This window comes from Azolla caroliniana, unplaced genomic scaffold (genome assembly GCF_043228905.1).
Source record: "Azolla caroliniana isolate FFs.n. ecotype wild unplaced genomic scaffold, voAzoCaro1.0.p SCAF_4, whole genome shotgun sequence".
NCBI lineage: Eukaryota > Viridiplantae > Streptophyta > Polypodiopsida > Salviniales > Salviniaceae > Azolla > Azolla caroliniana.
Window position 1 is genome coordinate 265,735 of NW_028230439.1, and position 22,524 is coordinate 288,258.

Here is a 22,524-nt window from a genome sequence, read left to right on the forward strand (position 1 = left end):
CTTATCCTGAGCCTACTTGATGACTCTTGCATTCACTCAGAAATGAAATTTGCTCAATTCTTTGGCATTACTTTATATTTGAATCAAGTGGAATAGTATAAACAAGAACATTTTGGTCCAATAAACAATTTGTGCCCCTTAATGTCTGTGTATGCCTTTTTTTACAGTAATATAGATGCATTATCCAATTCTCATGGCATCCATTCATTTTTTTAAAAATCCTCAAAGAGAGGACTGTATCAATTATAGCTCCTTGAAACTTCCTGATGCAATGCAGTGATCTCCGTTATCTATCAAAACTTTTCAATGAGTAGCCTCAAGAAAATAATCATGTTGTGAAGATAGTATACAAGTGAGTGTGTAGATCCAATCTGGATTTTGTTATTCTTAATTTACCTTTGTTCCAAATCTTGCATCTCCTGGACAACAAATATGGCCAGAAGCCGCATATATGTTTGCCATGCACGCATATGCAGATGTGCATTTCTCATCTATCCCCACTGACTTCTCAAAGGCCCACCTCCCAATCTCCACATTCTCCCATTTTTGGCAAGCACTTAGAAGAGCTAACCACATCGGAAGGTGATTGGAAGATATCATCGCTTTCTCAATCAAAACCAAAGCTTCGCCGAAGTTCCCAGTGCGGCCAAAGAGATCAACCATGCATGTATAATGTTCTACATCTGGAGTGAGAAAGTAGACTTTTTCCATGTCATTCAACATCCTCTTCCCTTCCTTGACTAAGCCATCATGGCATGACACATTCAATAGATTAAGGAAAGTCACCGAATCTGGCATAGCTGTGCCTTGTTCTGTTATCATTTTGTTGAACACGTCAAAAACCTTTTGGGCATCACCAAGCTGGGCATATCCCGACATAAGTGCATTCCATGACACAACACTTTGTAAAGGAATCAGATCAAATACCTCATGTGCTCTCCCAAGTGCACCACATTTCGCATACATATCGACCAATGCAGTGCAAAGCACTACATCTTTCTCAGACAGCCCCCTCTCTAAGACTTGGCCATGCACCTCCTTTCCTGTCTCATATGATCCCAAAGTAGCACAAGCCTTCAGAATGCAAAGAAAGGTTACGATATTGGGAAAGTGACCCTCATCTTGCATATTTCGGAAGCAATTCAAGGCTTGATGTGCAAGCCCATGCTGAACATACCCTGATATCAATACATTCCATGATACAACATTCCTCTTTGGAATTCCCTCCTCAAACAACTCTTGTGCCTTATCCAACTTTCCACACTTTGCATACATATCCATCAAGGCCGTGCTGATGAAGACATTTGTACCAATTAACCCTTGCTTTCCGACCTCATAATGTATCATTTCTCCAAACTCGAGAGCTCCGATGCTACTACAAGCTTTCAAAATACAGACATACGTGATTGCATCTGGGCATATGCCATCGACATCTCTCATATGCATATAACATTTCAAAGCTTCATTGCCACAGCCATGTCTGGCATATCCTGAAACCAATGCAGTCCAACATACAACATTTCGGATCGGAATCTCATTGAAAAACACTTCTCGTGCCTTCATCATCATACCACATTTAGCATACATGTCCACTAACGCTGTGCCGAGCACAACGCCCTTATCTAGAAATAGCAACCCAGTCTTGCTAATTTCGGCATGTATTTCTTCGCCGGTTGAAAGGGACCCAATGGCACTGCAAGCTTTCAAAACGCAAGTAAAAGTGACTGCATTTGGAGAAATACCCTCATTCTGCATTTGCTTAAAGAAACGTAAGGCTTCATCATGAAACCCACTTTGGGCATATCCGGAGATCAATGCTGTCCAACTGATGACATTCCGCTCTGGAAGCTCATCAAACAAGTCCTGTGCTTCTCTCAAACCGCCACATTTGGCATACATACTAATCAATGCATTATTCATGCATATGTCTTTAGGAAACCATGGCTTGTGAAGATGAAGATGATGACAAAGGTCAGCATGGAATCTTCTAGCTTCCTCCACATCCTTTAGACTCCCACATGTCTTGATGAGGTGCAGCAGGTCACTTCGACCTTGAATTTCTCTTGGATTTGGGGCTATGGCAGATTGAGCCAAGGTATTCATTCATGGAAGAAGCATGAGATGTTCCAAGTCTGGATAATCCTGGATCGAAGCCTCCCAGGTGTCCCTCTCGTTTTTCTTTATCGCCGAAATGCCCCTATGTTCTCCAAATTTCCCCTGATTGTGGTTGACCACTCATCTTATCGAAAACCTGCCCCCACCCCCCTTTACCCTTCTTCGTATATTCTATTTTGAGGGGTATTTTTGGTAATTTTGTAAATTTATTGACCTATCATTGTAAGAATGCAAGAAAAAGAGCTAGGCCATGGGGTGTATATGTGTTATCTCAATGAATTAAATGTGTGAGTTGACACAACACCATGCGAGCAACATATTCATATTCATTGTTGATTGTGTGACGACGATTTTGTTTGTTGGTTGAAATGACATGGGGTGAATGTTGGACCACTTTGCTAAATGTCGCATATCTCACCTTAGCTTTATCTAAATTCAAAACAATTTGATTCAATGAATCCTTCGTGTTTTTGCAATTTGGATTTGAAATACCCATGATTCTTGTTGTTTAGTCATTCAAGCGTGTCATTGCAATTGCTTTCAACATCCATGTATAGATCGAGAGACATAATCAAATGTAGAATGCCAATATGCCCTACTAAAAGTTGTCTTTATTTCTCCAAACACCCCATTGTTTTTGTTGTCTCCCCTAGAAAGCCTTGGTCAACTCATGAAAGAAAGATGGGGGAGGGGGGAGAATCGATCATATACTTCCTTAGATAACACATGGAACTCAAATTTTACCACACAATTGCTCAAACATGTTACATAGTTTATTCTTGTATACGTTGATCAAGGATCTCTAACAAAAACTCAAGGGCATACCAAGATAAAATCATTCATATCATGTTTTCCAAATGATGAAATCCTTAGGCTGGATGGACTAACGGCTGAATCTCTTTAACATGTATGTAGTCAACTTGAAGAGGTCACTCACATTATTGTTTGAACTTTGGGTCTTCTGCCTTCCTTGTGGAAGATTTTGTTGGTAAAGTTAGTGCGTAACATTTGGTTTTGATGGTTTTTCTCCGTAGGGGAATGATTAAGTTCAAAAAAAATGAGATAACAACATCTTGGTGAGATGCATTGAATAGGGATATATAAATGAAATGTCCAAGGTCAATAGTTGTAAAAGCAATTGTTGCTTCTTGGCAAAGTGTTTTAAAATTTGTGTAATGGTATCATTGCAAGTGGAGCTACTTTGGGCTTTGAGAACATTGTGATGGGAGGATGAGCATTCCAAGGTCAATTTTCTCATATGGCAATGCTTGGGTTGGTTGATCAATTGTGGGCTTCTTGGCAAAATGTTTTAGAATGTGTAGTGGTATCCCGCACTAGGGAGGGAGATTGCAAATGGAGGTACTTTGAACTTCGAGAACAGTGCGGTGAGATGGTAAGCATTCCAAGTTCCATTTTCTCGGATTGCAATGACGGCTACCCAATTCAGAATTATGGCTTTTAGAAAAGCTAGGATGAGATTTAGTATTCCTAGAAGTGATGGACATTTTTGGTCTAAGATAGAGGGTTTGTCAATTTTATAATGCTTAGTTGCAAATTTCCTCAAAGTTTTCACCTAAAGGTTGAGACTAATTGAAACTTTGCAGGAAATATCAAAGTAAAAAGCAAATAATGTTTTTCATAAGCTAATTTGCATGCATGAGTGAATGGTAAAGAGTGTTGTAATAGAATCGAGAATTATGAATCCCTTGGCAATGTGTGATAGAGATGGGATGTCATTCATGCTCCACTTAGAGTTAAGGTGTATATTTGGAGAGTCGTGATTGGGGGTTTCCTTAATATCAGGATATTGCTAATGGAATTTACTTCTTTTGCATAACGGCTACGATCCATGTGTATGATGCTCCAAGTCAAGGTGATTGACATGAAAACAATGAGCTTCTTGATGTCAATTTGCAAAATACATGGTTACAAATGTTTTTGAGACATTGTTGTCTCTCATTTATTGTTGGGAAAATCAAATTGTCGTATAGATCGTGGTGGAATTAGTGTTTGAAAAGAGAGGGATATCAAAACTCATCAATTCAAGTGAATTGGGACAACGTCAATGAAAAAATGCATTCATGTTCTATGTATTGAAGTTCCATTCTATTTTGGGCACCATATAACCTCGAGAAGACAAATAGAATATGTAAATCTAGTGCTTTTATTTACTAAAGGTTAAAAATGTAAGTATTGTTGTTTATGATATTTGGTTCATTTTCATGTTCTAATAAATAGTTTGAAGGACAAAACATTTCGATAACACTTAAATTGGACCACCCTTTCATATTGTAGTATGTGGCAATTGGTAGAGAAAATGCCCTTAGCAATTTAACACCCTTGGTGCCAAAATGGATATTTGTATTCCTTTCGAATGATAAAAGTGAATCAAAGAACAAAAGAGTAGTGCAAGTCTTTGTCATTGTGACATTGATGCTTGGTTGATTTAGTGGGCTAATAATTTAGAATAGAACAATGTGATGCATAGTAATCCCTCTATTATAAGGAAAAGTGTGGTTCTTGTTGAGAGATTACCTTTTTCCTTTCCACTTTCCAAAATAAATGGAGAGATTCTAAATGATTTATTAAAGTTCAAAGGTATCAATGGAGAATGAATATTGGCAGCATTATTCGTGTTAATCATTACAATTTCTTCACTCTCGATGGGACGATGATTTGATTATAGGTGTCGTATGTATCTATTAAATTGATGAAAAATGAAAGAGAGGTTTTACTAGGATATCTTTCCACCATTTTATTGACTTATAGTCATGGTTCACCAATAGTAATTGAGACTCCCTTCTTGTCGAACAAGGGGTATTGATGATCTTTCAATAGGGCGCATGTTGTATCTAATAATTTACATTCTTAGTGCTAAAAAGCAATGGCAAATTTCTTCTTCTTTATCTATGAGTTTGGAAGTAGAAGAACTATGCACATTGTCTTATAAGGTCATTGATGCCAACCATTTCTCTTTGCTTAAAACACGACTTCATTTAATGAGAAATGTACAACAAGATGAATTCCATATATGTACATACTTAAAAGAAGATTTAAGTGTTTTCTGCCCATGTCTAAATTGAACACTAGAAGCAAACACATAACGTTTGCAAATTTTCAAATATAGTGGGAAAACTACATAATTTCTTTTTCCTTTTTACTTTAAATGGAAAAAGAATATGCTGGCAAATTATTGTATTGATCCGTTTGCCAAATAATCATTGCACTTATGGCTCATTAGTGTAAGGTTGCAAATAGACTTTACACCATAAATTATAATAACTCGAGCCATTATTGGATCCATGTGTTCTTTGTGCTTGAACAATAACATTTATGAAGCTTTTTGCATCAAACATCATGAGTTTGACACTCTGCCCACAATCCTAATATTTTAGATATTTCACAACTGATTGACAAAGTGCAAAAACAATTTCGTGCGCATATATTGCCAAACCCACACATATGGTGAAATCCACACACATAACAAACAAAGGCCAAGAAGATCCTTGTTAAGCATATCAAACAATCAATAAATAGTACAACATGTTGAACACTACGTTTCTCAAATACTTCCATTTCATATGCATGTAAACTAATCTCATGTCAACCATGATCCATTTTCACTAATTTGGGAATACAATTTTATTTTTTCTCTAAAGCATGATCTTCAAATGTACAAGGTACTACTCCAATGAACTTTTGTTAATGAAATTTGAAAACCATGGTAAAGGTTTAAAAGCAAGTGGTGGTGGCTATGACTTCCTAATTGGGTATCTTTATTACTTTATGTACTAGCAACAAGTTTTGGGGTATTAGGCCTTACACCAACGTTATTTGCATTCATAATCAAATGTAAAAATGTAGATTTATCCAGTATGCTCTCAATCTTGTGGCTTCATATGACATTGTTTTGTTTTTATTCTCTAGCTTGAATGTAAGAAGAGTTCCACTTCATTCATCTTTACGATAATACATACTACCAAACTAAGTCATTGGCATTTTCACTTGATCCAATGTTTGTTTACAACCACCATACTATAGTTAATGCAATAAAGGCCATCTTGCTCCCCATAAATTAGGAAGGCTTACATTGGAACGAGTCTACGAGGTGTGCATGAGAAAACATGACTCATCATATGAATGGTGGGGTAGATGAAGAAGGCCATATAACCAATTATAGTGTAAGGCCTTGAAAATCTAACTCATTTGAATGTGGTCTTAAAGTGTAGTTCATAATGGAAAAGCCATGTTCGGTTTCCAATCTTATATAATGGATGTGGGAGGTAGTCATGAATTGCGTTATATTGTGAGATCATTGGATGTTTATCCTTATTTAATGGTGAATAGTTAGTGACACACGGCACCAACATCAGTTGGATTCTTCATCTAGTGACTTGATTGGAGAGCATTGTTGGGTAATAATTCGCAAACAACTAGTTCCAATTGGAGGAAGCGTGACTATATATGGTTAAAGCACATCAAATGCCCTTATAAACCACCCTCATCAATGCTTAAAAATAGCAACAATATAATATGATATACCTAAGCTTTTGTTATAGAAATCATTTATAATGTTTATGATCGGATGTAACTGTAACTCGTATGTTGTGAAGAGTGGTGCCAAACAAAGCGGAACAAACTTAAACATTCATATGGATGTCGATTTTGGTCTCATTGACACAATCCGATTTGATAAGACATTATTTAATAAACTGCATAAAAAGATCGAAAGGGCTTGCCTTATAATTGGTCAATAAAAGTAAATAATGATGTCAAGGTTTCTTGCAATCAATGATTAAATAAGGAGTGGAAAATAAAACATAAATCATAAAATGATGATGGAAGAGAACTAGAAAAAATACTTGACAAATTATCAACTGATACATGTTTTGAAAATTACAAATTGTACATTGTTTTAGGAGTCTGACATAAACCTTCACTAGTTGAAAGTTCCAATTTTATCACCTCTCAAGAATAAAAAAAATCTCTCAAATGTTAACTGTATAACATGTCGGGTAACATACCTTCCACTCTAATCTAAGAAGGTTTTCTTTGCATAGAAGCATTTGAGGGATAATTTAGCTATAAAAAAGGGATATGCGAGACACCCAATAGCACCATTGTCCTTTGGGTGGGGTTGCAATTGCAATCAAGTTGTAAAACTAAACCATAAATTTGTGAAATTAGACATGATCACTTGGAGGTTTGACTTATAATAATGTAGAATTAACATAGACATATTTCAAAAATGTTGACAATGAATGACGTAATATGATTCTTTTAGAGTACATAGTATATGGTTGAGGTCGAGAAAAATGCTCATGGGCAATGTTGGCTTGTTCCTTTGAATAGTTATGCATAAATTAACTATATGCTCTAGCTATCTACAACACTTTTCTTTGATTCTTGTTTTTGCTCGATTAGTTGCTGAGAAAGGCTTGTGTCTACTAAACTCTTGGCTTTGCTAAGAATGGCTTGTGTTGAAACTTGAAACTATGATGTAGGATCATGATGGATGTTAGTATGAGCATAAAAGATGACAATGTGTTTTTTGGATGAATGCATGATGTAATGGATGACCCAATCATTGACACGAGGAGATAAATTTGATGTTCTTGAGTGAGAAGTCATAGTGGATTTTCATGTATCTTAGTTTGAGCTAATTGTTTTTTTTTTCTAAAGAAAGATGCACCTTAGTATATTACTTTGAGAACCATACATAGAGAAAACAAAAGGAAGCATTTCATCACACTTCTATTCTAATACAAAGGCTAGTATAAGCATCTAATCAAACATATGATGTCATATATGAAACTAGTGGAGCAATAACTACGAGCTATGCAATAGAAAATAAGGTATGGTATAATTCCACCTCAGACTAGAAGTCTCAACAAGTTTGAGCTAATTGTTACGAGCATAACCATAGATTTTCAACGGAAAAGGTTCAGCCAAGCGACTGTGAAGTGCATCAGCGACATAGATGGTCAACCATTTGGTGAGAGGGTAAAAAATAGCGAGGTGGACGGTCTTTACGACCACGAAAAGGAGAAGAGCTTTAGATAGAGATGGGTTTGGTAAGTACGAATGCGTAGATGTTTGGTTGTGACTCTGCAACCATGAGGCATGTGTGGTGTCCCATGAGACCATGATTGAAGTCTAAAGACCCACAGTTTCTGAAGCCATATGGGCCCGCTGCACAACCAACCCCCTAGCCAAGCCAAGCCAAGCCAAGCCAAAAGCAAATGGGATGGATGGAAGGGAAGAAGGACACAAAGAATAACGTTTTCTGAGTGCTCCCCAGATTCCATTCCATTAATTTAATTTCATAGATAAATATATAAATAAATATACAAACAAACAAACAAACAAACAAATAAATAAGTAAATGAAAAAAAGGGAGATAGATAAATAGATGAATGAATGAATGAATAAATAAATAAATAAATAAATAAATAAATAAATAAATAAATAAATAAATATGTAAATGAATGAATAAATAAATAAATAAATAAATAAATAAATAAATATGTAAATGAATGAATAAATAAATAAATAAATAAATAAATAAATAAATATGTAAATGAATGAATAAATAAATAAATAAATAAATAAATAAATAAATAAATAAATAAATAAATAAATAAATAAATAAATAAATAAATAAATAAATAAATAAATAAATAAATAAATAAATAAATAAATATGTAAATGAATGAATAAATAAATAAATATGTAAATGAATAAATAAATAAATAAATAAATAAATATGTAAATGAATAAATAAATAAATAAATAAATAAATAAATAAGGCGCGCTCTTTATATATACATATTTATACATTCTGTCTGCCTTTCTCTCTCTCTCTCTCTCTGGCTCTGTGCCTCTGCAGTAGCAGCAGAAAGAAGGAGAAGGAGAAGGAGAAGAGGAAGAGGAAGAGAGGAAGGAAGACGAGCATCAGAGTTTTTCTTCACTCTTCCTTTTCTCCTCTGCAGGAAAACGCCATCCATGGCTCCTCCTCCTTCTCCACCTGAGCCTCCTGTCGCCCGCACCAGGAAGCAGATCTCCATGGCCGGTACCTTCGCCAGTAGTGCTTTCAGTGCTTGTTTTGCCGAGGTAAGTAAACAAAAAACAGAAGAAACCAAGCCTTTCTTCTCTCCTTCAATTCCCTTTCATTCTTCTACCTGTGATCGCTGGACTATCCATTGTTCTTTCTTCTTCTCCTCCTACCATTTTTGATTTGTTCTTCGGTTCACCCTTCAGCCTGTCAAAAAATTTGGCATTTCTCCCATGGATTCCTCTCTGTTGGACATTCTGATAAGATTTTATTCAGCCATGCTTTTGCAAATCTCGATATACGCTGATATTGAGCTTGTTCATGCATATTATCACCAAATTCCCAAACTGTAATTTATACAATAATCATACTTCTGTATGAATCTCCTTTGGAGTTCTGTAGTTGCCTGAAATATGTTTCTTCAGTGTTTATAATGTAACATAATAGACTGTTCAAATAGATTGTTAAATCAACTTCAAGATAAACTTTTGTCATAAATATGTATATGTTCTGTCATATATACCTAAATTTACATGCATATGTATATGCATGCATGTATTCATGTATGTGTATTTACAGGAAACCTCACTTTTGAGGTTCCCACTAGTAATATAATGTTTTCTTCCTAATAAATGTCTATACACATATACAGACATGCACAATTCCTATTGACACCGCCAAGGTGAGGTTACAACTACAAGGGAAAGCTGTCGAAGGAGAGGGTGTTGCAGCGTTAAAATACAGAGGAATGTTTGGTACCATGTCTACCATTGCAAGAGAGGAAGGGTTGAAGTCTCTGTGGAATGGTTTGACACCTGGATTGCATCGCCAGTGTCTCTTTGGAGGTCTCCGGATTGGTCTCTATGAGCCAGTATGTATTTTTGTACCGTTTTTATGGTGTTTCTACTAAAGAAAATTTGTTTGTCAAACTTTTTCTAATGTCACTATCTTATATCGATCCGAATTTTGCTGATACTAGCTAAGTTCTATTCATGTTGAAACTGGCAAAGAGAATATACTTGATTTGTTCAAGGAGTTTGGGATGAGTGAAAGTCTTTTTATGTTGTTACTAGTAAAGAGAATTTCCTATCCTGTTTAAGGTCGTTCATTTACCTGTCTTGTATTTGGATTCGTGAAGTTCTATTAATGTTGCAGCTGTTAAAACGATTCACATTCTTTTGTTTATGACATATTTGTCAAGGTCTTATGTTTGTGAGTCCGGCTTAGTCATATGCTTTTCTGATTAGTAAAGTTCACTTTTTTGTGTAAGGTTGTGTAGCATATTGACATTTTCTGATTAGAATGTTTCCATTTATTTTATTTTCCAGGTGAAGAACTTGTATGTTGGCAAAGATTTTGTAGGAGATGTGCCATTGCATAAGAAAATATTGGCTGGTCTAACAACAGGTAACTTGCAAAATGTTTCAACATTTGTTATAGTGAAAGGCGTCTTCTGTCTGCTCACTTGTTAAATCTATAAGCTAGTCGAATACCGTATTGGGAGTGTTTGTTACAACTTCTGCCATAATGTCAGACCAACTATTTTACTTCCACTGTATTTACAACATATGTTTTCAGGTGCACTTGGTATTATGGTTGCAAGCCCCACAGATTTAGTGAAAGTCAGGCTTCAAGCTGAAGGAAAGCTCCCTCCGGGTGTTCCACGCAGATATAGTGGAGCAATGAATGCATATTCGACTATTGTCAGAAAGGTTCAATTCTTCCTCTATATTGTTATTGTATTATCTATTTCAAATTTCAATCATCCATCCCACTTTTATTTTGCTGTCATCTCTCTCAATCGTGTACAAACTTCTCTCTCTCTCTCTCTCTCTCTCTATGTGTGTGTGTGTGTGTTTCTCTATGTTTAATTCAGAAGTATTTTGCTGAATACTAAGAATAACTTGCCAGGGGTAGCTATATTTGTATGCCAGTTATGTATGTATGCATGTATGTCGTTATTTATGTGAGCATATGTATGCATGGGGTTATGTAGTCCTACTTATGCATGGACACAGCTGTGGTTATGTAGGCGTGCCATATGTATGCATGTGTACTTAATTCAGAATAGTTACCATTGTATAGCCACTTGATGCATTCAGATATTTGTCATGGATTTTTTGGAAACCCAGTGTTATTTTATTTTTTCAACTATGAATATCCTGCATCGTTGTTATCATAATTGTCTCGTAGAACGGCCTCTAGTAGATGTCAGTGTATCTTTCTTTCTTTCTCTCATTATCCGTTGGAGATGTGACAATGGGACTCCTAAGCTGTATTGTCAGCTGTCACATTGAATAAACACCATTAGTGGTGACGTTCTTGTTTTCTGCATGATATATGATTATCCAAGAGCCAATCAATTTAAATCCGTACAATATTATTTGTACTGTTTATTGCAGGAGGGTGTTGCAGCCTTATGGACAGGATTGGGACCAAATGTTGCCCGGAATGCTATAATTAATGCTGCAGAACTAGCAAGCTATGATCAAGTCAAACAGGTTAAGACTTTTGATCTCGAGACTTTTTGAAGTGCAATGTACTTTTATCACTTTGTGTTAACGTGGAGAAGCTCTGAAATACCCCTGTGCTTTTCTGCATTTCCCCAAATTCCCGTCGACTTTTTCTTATTTCCCAAAAGGGGATAAATTGACCATATAATTGATCAAATAACGCATGTAATTTCTTTAGAGGGGTTTACACTAAGGGCACATGAGGAAATGTAGAAAGACTCAGGGTATTTCAGTGTATCTCCCTCTAATTTTAACAAATTGAGGTAACTTCCTTGCCTTTTTGAAAGGGCATAATGTGCGTTTCAATGTAATGCCAGCATCTTGTCTTGAAGATAATTGCAGTTGATCCATTTTTTAACCTCGTCTCCATTTCTGCAGACCTTGCTAAAGATTCCAGGCTTTTCTGACAATATCCTTACACATTTACTTTCTGGATTAGGAGCTGGTTTTATTGCAGTTTGTGTTGGGTCTCCTGTTGATGTGGTATGCATTTTCTTTCCTAAATAGAGTGCACCTTGAAGGTTGATTCTTTGAGACAAATTAATTGGTTTGTAAATTTTGATTCATGTCTGTTTGGTTTCACTTAATAGGTAAAATCAAGAATGATGGGTAATTCACAAGCATATTCTGGGACTATTGATTGCTTTGTCAAGACTCTTCGCAATGATGTAAGTATTCTCATGGCTCTGTGTACCTTCAACTGTCTATCCTGGAAAGTGAGACTAAACTACTGTTAACAATATCAATAGTCAGCTTTTTTCTGGCTTCTATCTTTGCCATGCATGATGAGGTTTTGTTCATTTGGCATTTGAGAAATCCTAATGGTTGGCTTTTTTCTGGCTTCTATCTTTTCCATGCACGATGAGGTTTTGTTCATCTGGCATATGAGAAATCATAATGTACGGCTTTTTTCTGGCGTCTATCTTTGCCATGCACGATGAAGTTTTGGTCATTTGGCATATGAGAAATCCTAATGTACGGTTGTTATTTCTAGGTCTATTGTCTTCTTAACATTATGATGTGTTGGAATGCTGCTGTAACAAATTATCACCTTGGATTTGAATTGACGATTATAAGTTGCTATAACACTGTCTTTCTATGCAAACATGAGATATTTTGTTAATATATTACTGCCAAGTTCCAACAAATCTGGGTGGACAATTGTGACCTTTTTCTTCTCTGAAATGCTAGTGGGCATAACTTCCTTCATATGATTGTGGAACCTTTTCTAGATGAAAGTTTGTTACCTTTTGGTTGTATTTTTGTGCTTTCTGAAATTGTGGTGGGAATAAAAAATACAAAATCCATCTGCTTTGCACTTTGTCAAATATTTTCTGTTTTCTCATATTAAGTTATTGTTCCCCCCCTTTGACCTCCTGGTCTTTTGCATGCAGGGTCCAGCTGCTTTTTACAAAGGATTTGTTCCCAACTTTGGACGCCTTGGCTCTTGGAATGTCATCATGTTTTTGACATTGGAACAAGTAATGCATATTTGTTTCCAGATTTCCTCGAAAATGAAAATCCTGAACCAGAAATGTGATGATTTGTAGTTTTTAATTTAATAACACCATTTTATTCTTTCATGGTATTGCAGGTAAAGAAACTCTTCACCAAAGAGGTACCTTATTGACATAACGTAACCCACCCCTGTTCTGTAACCACCCAAATTTTGATATATTTTAGGTTCTCCATGAAAATCTGGGCTTCTCTTATCGAGATGGGTCACAATAATTCTTTACGCCCACATTGTACGCTGAATATTTGTTTCAATACACGAAAAGCAATTGAGCTCCTTTTTATTTATATTATTGGAAAACTGAAGGGCATTATAGCTCGCCCAATTTTTTGTTGCAAAGACTGAAAGGACACCACAAATAATTATATGATTGTTCTGATTCATCATTGATTTTTCTAGATATACATTAAAGAGTTGGAATTCTAGGTCAAACCACATCTACTGTGAACCTGTAGACTCCTAAATACTACTTTAAAGAGGAAGAGGAATATAGCAGAACTCTGAAGTCGTTACTGTCTACAAGATTTTCTTCTGTGGAGTAATATTTGCGATACTTGAGGGGTTGCCGGTAGGTTTTTAATCTGAAGGCATTGGTGAACGCTACAAAAAGCATGTTACCCCCAACATCGTAGCCTGCTAAATCATAACATTGTTTCCGTCTTGGAACATGATATCTAGTGTTGTAAAAACCCTAATGCTTGGCATTGCCCTTTACTTAAAAAAATATTTAAGGAAAGGATGATTCAAAATTGCTCTTTTCCTATATTTCCTCAGTCTTTGATTTTCTTGGGCATTGATGTCAACAGATCACAGAGCTTCAAAGCTTGCATGATGATTCCTTAGTCTATTCATTCGTCTCATAAGCACACACATGTATTTTCTTTATTTGTCTCTCCCCCCCCCCCCCTTAGTGAAGTTAGGATTTGGGGTCCAACATACATCCACACACAAGCTTAAATAATGCATACAATAGTACATTCATACACATGCATATTCGCACAATAATTGTATGCACTGTACATTCATGTGATTACGCTCTTCAACAATTGAAATCTTTCCCTTTTCTCAAGGGTTGACTAATCTCTTCCTAGTCTTTTCCTCGTGTTTTTCTTTCTCAAGCTCCTTGCAAGCATGATTGAATAATTTGAATGCAATCTCTCTCTCTCTCTCTCTCTCTCTCAAATGAATGTTGGTTTGATACCACTTGTTAATTTAATCACTCAAGATTGTACAAGGAGTGCAATGGACAAGATCAAATCAGAATCTTAGATCTGTACAACAAAGAACCAATGCATAACTCCAAAGATGGCAAATTCACTATTCACAATAATAGGTACAATTCAACATAGAAGATTTGTCACTCTAACTTGCACACTCTAGAATGGCTTGTGCTCATCTAAGCCTTCATATTCTTGTACATATGTCTTGGAGGGTCCACATGAGTGTGCAAAACAGTCCCTTGTAATGTATCCTACACATTGCAACATGTCTCACATTGAAGAAAATGTGACAAGCTAATTAGTCATATGGAACCAATGATGTAGATGGGATGTAGAAAAAGGGATGGGGCTCTTGTATATGTTTAAGTGAATGGCCAATTTTCCGTATTCAGACAAGAAGATGGTTGTCTAGTTTAGTGCAATATATATATATATATATATATATATATATATTAATGTGAGTGAGAGTGAGAGGAAGATGAGAAGGTCAACTTGCCATCACATTGAGGAGCAGAGTTTTGAGAATCTAAGGTGGAATAAATCTCCTTCATACTATTGAGTGGAATGTTGACGTTTTCTCCGTGTCGGGCATTTATTAAAGACACTCTACGTGCACATCGTGACGGATCACGCGGACGAGACCATGGGGATGGCGATGAATCACGTGGACGAGACCATGGGGGATGGCGGGAACGGGGAGGGGTAAAGCATGGGGTGGAGAGAGGGCCCACCCTAAACTATGTATAGTAGCGGTAGCCAAGAATGATGAATGATGATGAATGATGAGAAATGAAGTGTAGCCAAGAAAAGCACACAAAGATTGGGGGTTAAATAAGAAAGTCAAATGTTGGAAAGGGTCTAAGACACAAATATGTATACATAATGTTCGTTTTTCTTTTGGGTGTCCGTCCAAGTTCCAATCAATCGAGGGGTGAGTATGTATTTTATGTACATATATTATAGGTAGAGTTTGGTTGGTTAAAGGGATATGTCGTCGTCGTTGTCGTCGTCGTTGTCGTTGTCCACAAAGGCGGCAGTGGCATGTGAAGGAGAAGAAGAAGGATGCCGGAGATCGCTGTGGTCGACGCTGTGGTCGTGCGCCTCCACGCTGGCGCTCTACTGCGTCGCCAACTGGAACGACCCCCAGATCCTGGACAGCAGCGCCGCCGCCACCTCCTTCCGCCGCCGCTGCGCCCACTTCTTCCGCTACTCCGTGGCCATGCCGCTCCTCCAGATCGTCAAGAGGCTGGACAACCTCATCATGGTGTTGGCCGTACGGAAGTACTACCTCCAGCATCAGCCGCAGCCGCGCAGAGGTGGTCCCATGCCCATGCCCATGCCCATGATTCCCTTCCGGAGCTTGGCCATCATGACCGTGTGCCCCATCATCCTCCCCATCACACCTGCTACACAAGAGCTTTTCGAGCTGTACGCTCGCAGGCACCACTACTCATTGCTGACGGCGGAGGAATTGAAGACGCGATGCCCTCTGGAGCTCTCACCCAATGCCGCAGAAGAAGAAGATGCAGAAGAAGAAGCAGCGGACCCCCAATCACGAAGAATGGGCGCCAGCAGAAGAAGAAGCTCCCCGGGGCCTCCTCCCAAATACGTGTATCTGGATTGCAAGTACAGTTTCCACCCGTCCAAGGAGGATCTGGCGGATCGGGTGGTGCTGCTGCTCCTGGGGCTGGCCCCCCATCGCGACCATCTGGAGAAGGTGAAGGCGCGGAACCATTTCCAGACCGCGGTGAAGGTGGCGCAGGGGTTCGGCTTCCTGCTCGGCGTCGCGCAGCGGCTCACGCAACACCTCCCGGTGAGCGCGGCCGAGGCCGCCGCGTGCATCTTCGGCTTCATCATCGTCGTCGAGGTGCTGCTCGACTTCATTGTCAGCGCCCACTTCAAGTTCCCGCTCCAACTCCGCTTGTCGAATGTTCAGATCGACGATTTCATCCGATACGAACGGCCACGGATCTCCGAAGAGATCGATAAGCTAAGGTTTGAGGTCATGTTGGGCGTGGCATTGCTGACATTGGCTATTGGAGGGGGCGCCAGCACACTCTACATCCTCCACTACTGGCGTGTCTCCCGCGTCTCCGCAGTCTTCCCCATCTTCTTCTTCCTCCTCCTCATCAGCAATGCCATGACTCTCCACATCTGGCATCCCACGTCAACTGTCGGCCAAAATCAGTTGCAACCCGATTCCTCACCCCAGCTACGGCATAGGAAGGCGCTTCAATTCATCCTAGGCATGACTGACATCGGTCTTGTTATTGCGACCGTGGTATTCTCAATATTCGGCACTATCTTGGATTGGGAAGAGTTCCACGAGAGAGCCGTGGACATGTTCGCTTGGGTCTTTCCTCACGTCTCTCCCAATTGATTGATCTCCTCGTGAGATGAGATCCATCACCAATCCACACTAGCATCCATCAAAATAATGCATCCAAACTTTTCAAGTTTATCTAGGAGTATATACATATAATACTAGACTTCTCTAACAAAAAACCTAGTGTACTATATTGGAGCGAGATTTCTATATAGGAGTAGTTGCTTTGATTTATTCTGAATCATATTATTAGAATCTTCCTTAAACCTTATTATCCTTAATTCTAATGGTTTTTGGGCCATTTGATCAAATTTTTCTTTAATTTGCTCATTCTCCACATTCATTATTAAGATATGACAATCATTATCTCCTATTGAAGATGATACATCCGAGGAAGAAATTGTTGCTCGACTGATTCGTCAAGTCACTTGCAGCTTTTAGAAATTTTATGCCAAGTTTTTTGCTTCTGTCTCGCAATGTTTAGAACTACTCTTTTCAGTGTACATGACATCACAATGACATGACTCTTTGTTGTGCAATATGATCTCTCTCTCTCTCTCTCTATCTTTGATGTACGTTCTTGCCTCATTCTCTAAGATTTAAATATCTCTATGGTGTCTCCGTTCTGCGAAAGCAGTCTTTTATAAATCGGTAGAGCAGAGAGCCAAGAGAGAATCGTTGAGTGAAGAAAAACTTTGTTTCAAAAGGGGGAAAAACAGCAAAAACGATGGCTGTGTAAATTCTGCCTCTCTCTCAGAGTGGTTTTTCTCACAAACCCTATATCTAGTAAAGGAGAAAAATAAAGTAAAGAGTAAAACAAGAGCACAGGCCATTTTGTCTCTATGTACATACATATAACAATCTCCCACTAAAAGGCCTAAACTAAGAGTGTGAACAATAGAAGGTTGAACTATAAAAGGCCTATACCTCCCACCTGATGGGCATGTTACGTAAGGCACTAGGTGATCCCCATCAAGTGACAACAATGCCCCAATGCATCTTGTGGTAAGGCCTTGGTCAATGTGTTTGTGGCATTTTCTCGAGACACAACCTTCTCAAGGCTAATGCAAGTTCCATAGGATGAACCATACGTACCATTCGCGCATTCGTGTTCGAGAATGATAAACACCCTTGAAGAATGATAAATACCATACTTTTGGATAAATGATTTACTATAAGGTGAATATTTTTTTCACGCTAAATTTTTTTTTAAAATTACAAAAAAAAAAACACATTACCTTCTTAATAACAATATGCTTTTTTTCGTAAATCTATTTATTGTAATTTTTGTGAGTATAAATTTTGTACTACATAGCTTAGTATATGTGTGTAGACATTACACGAATTACTTCAAAATGATAGAAATTATAGACAAATTAAAGCAATTACAAGCTTTATAGAATAATTACAGAAATTATAGAATAATTTCATCACAGAAATTTCATTACATAACATTTAAACCCTATTATTAACCCTAAATATACCTGAATCTCGTTGGTAAGCAGATCATTCGAGGCTAGGTGGGAGAGGAGAGGAGAGCGTAACGTTACGTTGATGTGCAGAGGAAAAGGGGGGAAAAGGGGAAAAAGAGAGAAAAGACAAAAAAAAAAGGAAAAAAGGAAAAAAAAGGAAAAAAATAACACACGAATATTTGAATATCATTCGTGTTCGTTTTCCAACATAGGAAAACGGATGATATGGCAGACGAACATGAATGCGGCACATTCTTGGAGACGGGATCTCCAAGCAATGACCTCTCCCATAATTTGGAAAATGTATCTTGAAGTAGATTTCCTACTATCAGCACATCCAACATAATCTGAATCTGTATTCGATGATACAGACATCACCTCTACCCAAGCATAGACATTTATCTTTAGTGCCACTCAGATATCTCATTATCAACTTGAGTGCATCCCAATGTTTCTTACCAAGATTTGACATGAATTGACTTACCATTCCCACTGCAAATGCAATGTCTGGGCTAGTAGCCACCATGGCGTACATGAGACTACCAATCGCAGATTGATAAGGAACCTTGGTCATGAATTCCTTGTCCTCATCAGATGTGGGGCAATCACATGTGCTCAACTTTACATATGTAGGTAATGGAGTGCTCAACGGCTTTGCATTCTCCATATTAAACCTCTTGAGTACTTTGGATATGTACTCAACTTGAGACAAGTAAATGCATTGCTTGCTCCTATCACGAGTAATACGCATGCCAAGAATATGTTTTGTGTCTCCCAAATCCTTCACGTCAAAAGTTTGGCTCAAGTTTTTCTTCAACAAGGATAACTCATCCTTGTTTTTACCAACGATAAGCATATAATCAACACAGAGTATCAACATAATGGAACTCTCATATGAACATTTTTTCGTATAAAGATAAGGATCCTCATTGCTTCTAGTGCACCCTTGAGTCTTCATAAAAGCATCAAACTTTTGGTACCACAATCTTGGGGATTGTTTAAGCCCATACAAGCTCTTCTTGAGTTTACATACCAAGTGTTCTTTGCCCGAGACTTCATAACCTTATGGTTGTTCCATATAGACCTCCTCATTAAGATCCCCATGCAAGAAAGCAGTCTTTACATCCATTTGGACTCATTCTAAGTCCCGATTCGTAGCTAACGCAAGCAACATATGCAATGTAGTCATCTTAACTACAGGAGAGAAAATTTCATCAAAGTCAACTCCTCGTTCTTGCTTGAAACCTTTGGCTACCAAGCATGCTTTGTGCTTTGGAGAAGTTCTATTAGATGTATATCTATACTTGTAGACCCACTTGCATGGTAATGCTTTCCTATCCTTTGGCAAAGGTACTAAATCCCAACTACCATTATTATAAATACTGTCCAATTCACTTTGCATGGCATGCTCCCACTTAGCATGATCACTAGCCAACATAGCTTCTTTATAACAAGAGGGTTCACCTCCATTTGTTAACATCACATAGTCTGTGAGCTTAGCAGGTGGCCTAGAGACACGAGTAGATCGTCTCACTGGTTGCTGAACCGAATTTGGAATGTTTTTAGGTTGTACACATGCATCATTATTTTGAACATCCTCATATGGGTGTACATTTGTAGGACTGTTCAACATAGGTGTGGGATTATTCTTTTGCACACTAATAGAGGGTGTAACATCTTGAAACACCACTTTCCTCACTTCCACTTCCTTAATTGGATGCTTATGCGTAATCTTTTAATTGAAAACGACATCACTACTTCTGACTATAGTGCGCATTTCGGGGTCCCATAAGCGATATCCAAAATGACCATCTATTCCATAGCCAAGAAAAATACATTTCTGCTTTTAAAATCTAGTTTTTGCCTTAACTGTTTTGGAACATGAACATATGCTTCACATCCAAACACTCTAAGATGATCATATTGAGGGGTTTTTCCAGTCCACAACTCTTGTGCCATCAAACCTTTGGCAATACTAGGTGATAGATTAATCACATGAACAACAGTCCGAACTGCTTCTGCCCAAAAACCTTGCGGAAGGTTTGCATGATGCAACATAGAAAAAATTCTATCTTGGATGGTTCTATTCATCCTTTCCGCTACACCATTTTGTACAGGAGTGTATGGGGCAGTATAATCTCTACGAATGCCTCTAGACTCACAAAAAATCTTGAACTCATTAGAGGTATATTCACCTCCATTATCAGAACGTAAAGCCTTAAGCTTTATTCCTTTTTCAGTCTCAACCGAGGCAAGCCATTTTCTAAAAATGGGGTATACAACACCCTTTCCCTTTATGGGATACACCCACACCTTTCTTGTGGCATCATCAATAAATGTAACAAAATACAAAGTTCCACCCAATGATCTAGTAGGCATAGGGCCACATACATTTGTATGAACTAGATCCAAGGGTTGAGTAGAAGAATTAGAACGAATTTGATGTACACTTCTCGTTTGTTTACCATATTGACAATGCTCACAAACTGAAAAATTAGAAAAGGATAACATGGGTAAATAGCCAAATGTGACAGAGTTTCCATTCCACTACAAGACATATGGCCTAAACGACCATGCCAAATACAAATCATGGGTTGTTCTGTGACAGCCAAAAGATGTTCTTTCTGATGGATAACTACGGGATAAAGTGAAGCAACTTTCTTCCCTTTGGCAATAACCATATTTCCTTTTGTAATACAAAAAGATTTGGAAGCAAATATCACTTTATATCCAGAGTCATCTAATTGTCCAACAGACATCAAGCTACGAGTTAGCTCAGGCACATGACGTACATTTTGTACAAGAATCTGAAAACCATCAGAAAATTGTACCATAACATCTCCAATGCCAACCACATCACACTGACGTGAATCTCCAAGCCGAATTGTACCACGTGGTTTAGCTTCGTATCGTGTGAACCACTCTCTATGTGGTGTCACATGGAATGAAGCCCTAGAGTCCAACAACCATCTATGAGTAAGCGAGTGAGCCATATTCACCTCAACATAAGTAGCATCATCATCCACGACCAAAATGTCAACATCATCATAGCATGTAGCATTTATTTCCTCTATTTTCTTTGAGGATGATGAACCAGTCACTCGCATAACATGCACATCACCATGAGTTTTAACCCTTTCCTTTTCTCTTTCTTTGTTCTTCAAGGCATAACAGTCCTTTTTCCTATGACCCTTTTTGTGATAGTAATGGAATTCCACAAGTCTCTTTCTAGATTTGCTTTTGGTCTTATCATTTCCATGGATGTTTTTTGGTTTGGCTTCTACCACGTTGTTGGTTCTTGCCATAACCAGAATCTTGTACATTATATGCCTCTCCAACTTGTGAGGTGACAATAGATTTCCTACAGATTTCTTCACCCAATAGTGCTCCACATATGTTATTATAGACCAATTTCCCATTTGGTGCACTAGTGCTAATAGTGGTGCAAAATGTGTCCCATGAGTTAGGCAAAGTGCATAATAGAAATACACATTTTAGTTCATCATCCATAGACATTTTTTGAGCTTGCAACTGAGATCATAGTGCATCAAACTCATTTAGATGAGAAGCAACACTATCGGTGTCCTTCATGCGAAGGTCATAGAGCTTTCTCATAAAAAAACACATCGTTTGTAGCAGTTTCCTTCTCATATGTATTGCATAATTTTTTCAAAAGTTATTCGGATTTTTTACTGTCTAAAACAGTGAAATAGACATGGTAAAAGCATCAAGTTCCTCCCAATCATCATCATCCATGTCATCTGGCTGAATCTTCGCTTTGCCGCCTAGAGGCCTCGTTTGCTTTCTTTGAACCAATACATCGAACATCTGATTCTTCCACAAAGCAAAATTAGATCCATCAAATTTGCGGATCTCAATATGATCTTTTCCCAAAAACGAATAGTTATTACTTGAACTATTGCGACCAACAGAAGTGCTACTAGATGCATCCAACGTTTCGGACTCCATGGGAGTGAACAACAATATCAAACAACTGAGCACAATAACTTCTCAACTGAATACTAGAAGTAAGCAACTAACCAACTTATTTCCCAAAAATTTCGCACACACCCTATATCTAGTAAAGGGGAAAATTTAAGTAAAGAGTAAAACAAGAGCATAGGCCATTTTGGCCTTTTCACACTATGTACATGTCTGTATGTACATATAACAATATCTCTATCGTGTCTCCGTGTTGTGAAAGCACAATCGTGCTTTGCTCTGTATTGCTTCCAAATCCACGATCTTAGTTAGTACATAGAGCTTTAAATCTTTGCTCTCACTTGTTCACATGACTGGTTCCATCAT

The 22,524-nt window shown here is 37.8% G+C and overlaps 3 protein-coding genes across 3 annotated transcripts; 2 read left to right on the top strand and 1 right to left on the bottom strand.

Annotated features, from left to right (window-relative positions):
• Nucleotides 1-387: 387 nt before the first annotated feature.
• Nucleotides 388-2,103, bottom strand: LOC147864618 (pentatricopeptide repeat-containing protein At1g06140, mitochondrial-like). Its single transcript, XM_087318566.1, has one exon. The coding sequence runs from the start codon at nt 2,101-2,103 to the stop codon at nt 388-390; it is 1,716 nt and encodes a 571-aa protein (XP_087174692.1).
• A 6,874-nt stretch (nt 2,104-8,977) lies between these two features.
• On the top strand, nt 8,978-13,581 carry PUMP1 (plant uncoupling mitochondrial protein 1). The gene is made up of 9 exons (XM_087318730.1): nt 8,978-9,228; nt 9,822-10,040; nt 10,498-10,576; nt 10,748-10,881; nt 11,572-11,670; nt 12,061-12,165; nt 12,273-12,350; nt 13,077-13,163; nt 13,277-13,581. The coding sequence occupies exons 1-9, from the start codon at nt 9,121-9,123 to the stop codon at nt 13,310-13,312; spliced, it is 945 nt and encodes a 314-aa protein (XP_087174856.1). The 5' UTR covers nt 8,978-9,120; the 3' UTR covers nt 13,313-13,581.
• A 1,916-nt stretch (nt 13,582-15,497) lies between these two features.
• LOC147864620 (uncharacterized) lies at nt 15,498-17,179 on the top strand. The gene has a single exon (XM_087318608.1). The coding sequence runs from the start codon at nt 15,638-15,640 to the stop codon at nt 16,796-16,798; it is 1,161 nt and encodes a 386-aa protein (XP_087174734.1). The 5' UTR covers nt 15,498-15,637; the 3' UTR covers nt 16,799-17,179.
• Nucleotides 17,180-22,524: the final 5,345 nt, after the last annotated feature.

Bases quoted from the DNA above. Each gene is read 5' to 3' on its own strand.
- LOC147864618 (XM_087318566.1), bottom strand. From the start codon at position 2,103: ATGAATACCTTGGCTCAATCTGCCATAGCCCCAAATCCAAGAGAAATT.
- PUMP1 (XM_087318730.1), top strand. From the start codon at position 9,121: ATGGCTCCTCCTCCTTCTCCACCTGAGCCTCCTGTCGCCCGCACCAGG. The intron at 10,577-10,747 runs GTAACTTGCAAA...ATATGTTTTCAG, and splicing joins ATTGGCTGGTCTAACAACAG to GTGCACTTGGTATTATGGTT. The intron at 11,671-12,060 runs GTTAAGACTTTT...CCATTTCTGCAG, and splicing joins GCTATGATCAAGTCAAACAG to ACCTTGCTAAAGATTCCAGG.
- LOC147864620 (XM_087318608.1), top strand. From the start codon at position 15,638: ATGCCGCTCCTCCAGATCGTCAAGAGGCTGGACAACCTCATCATGGTG.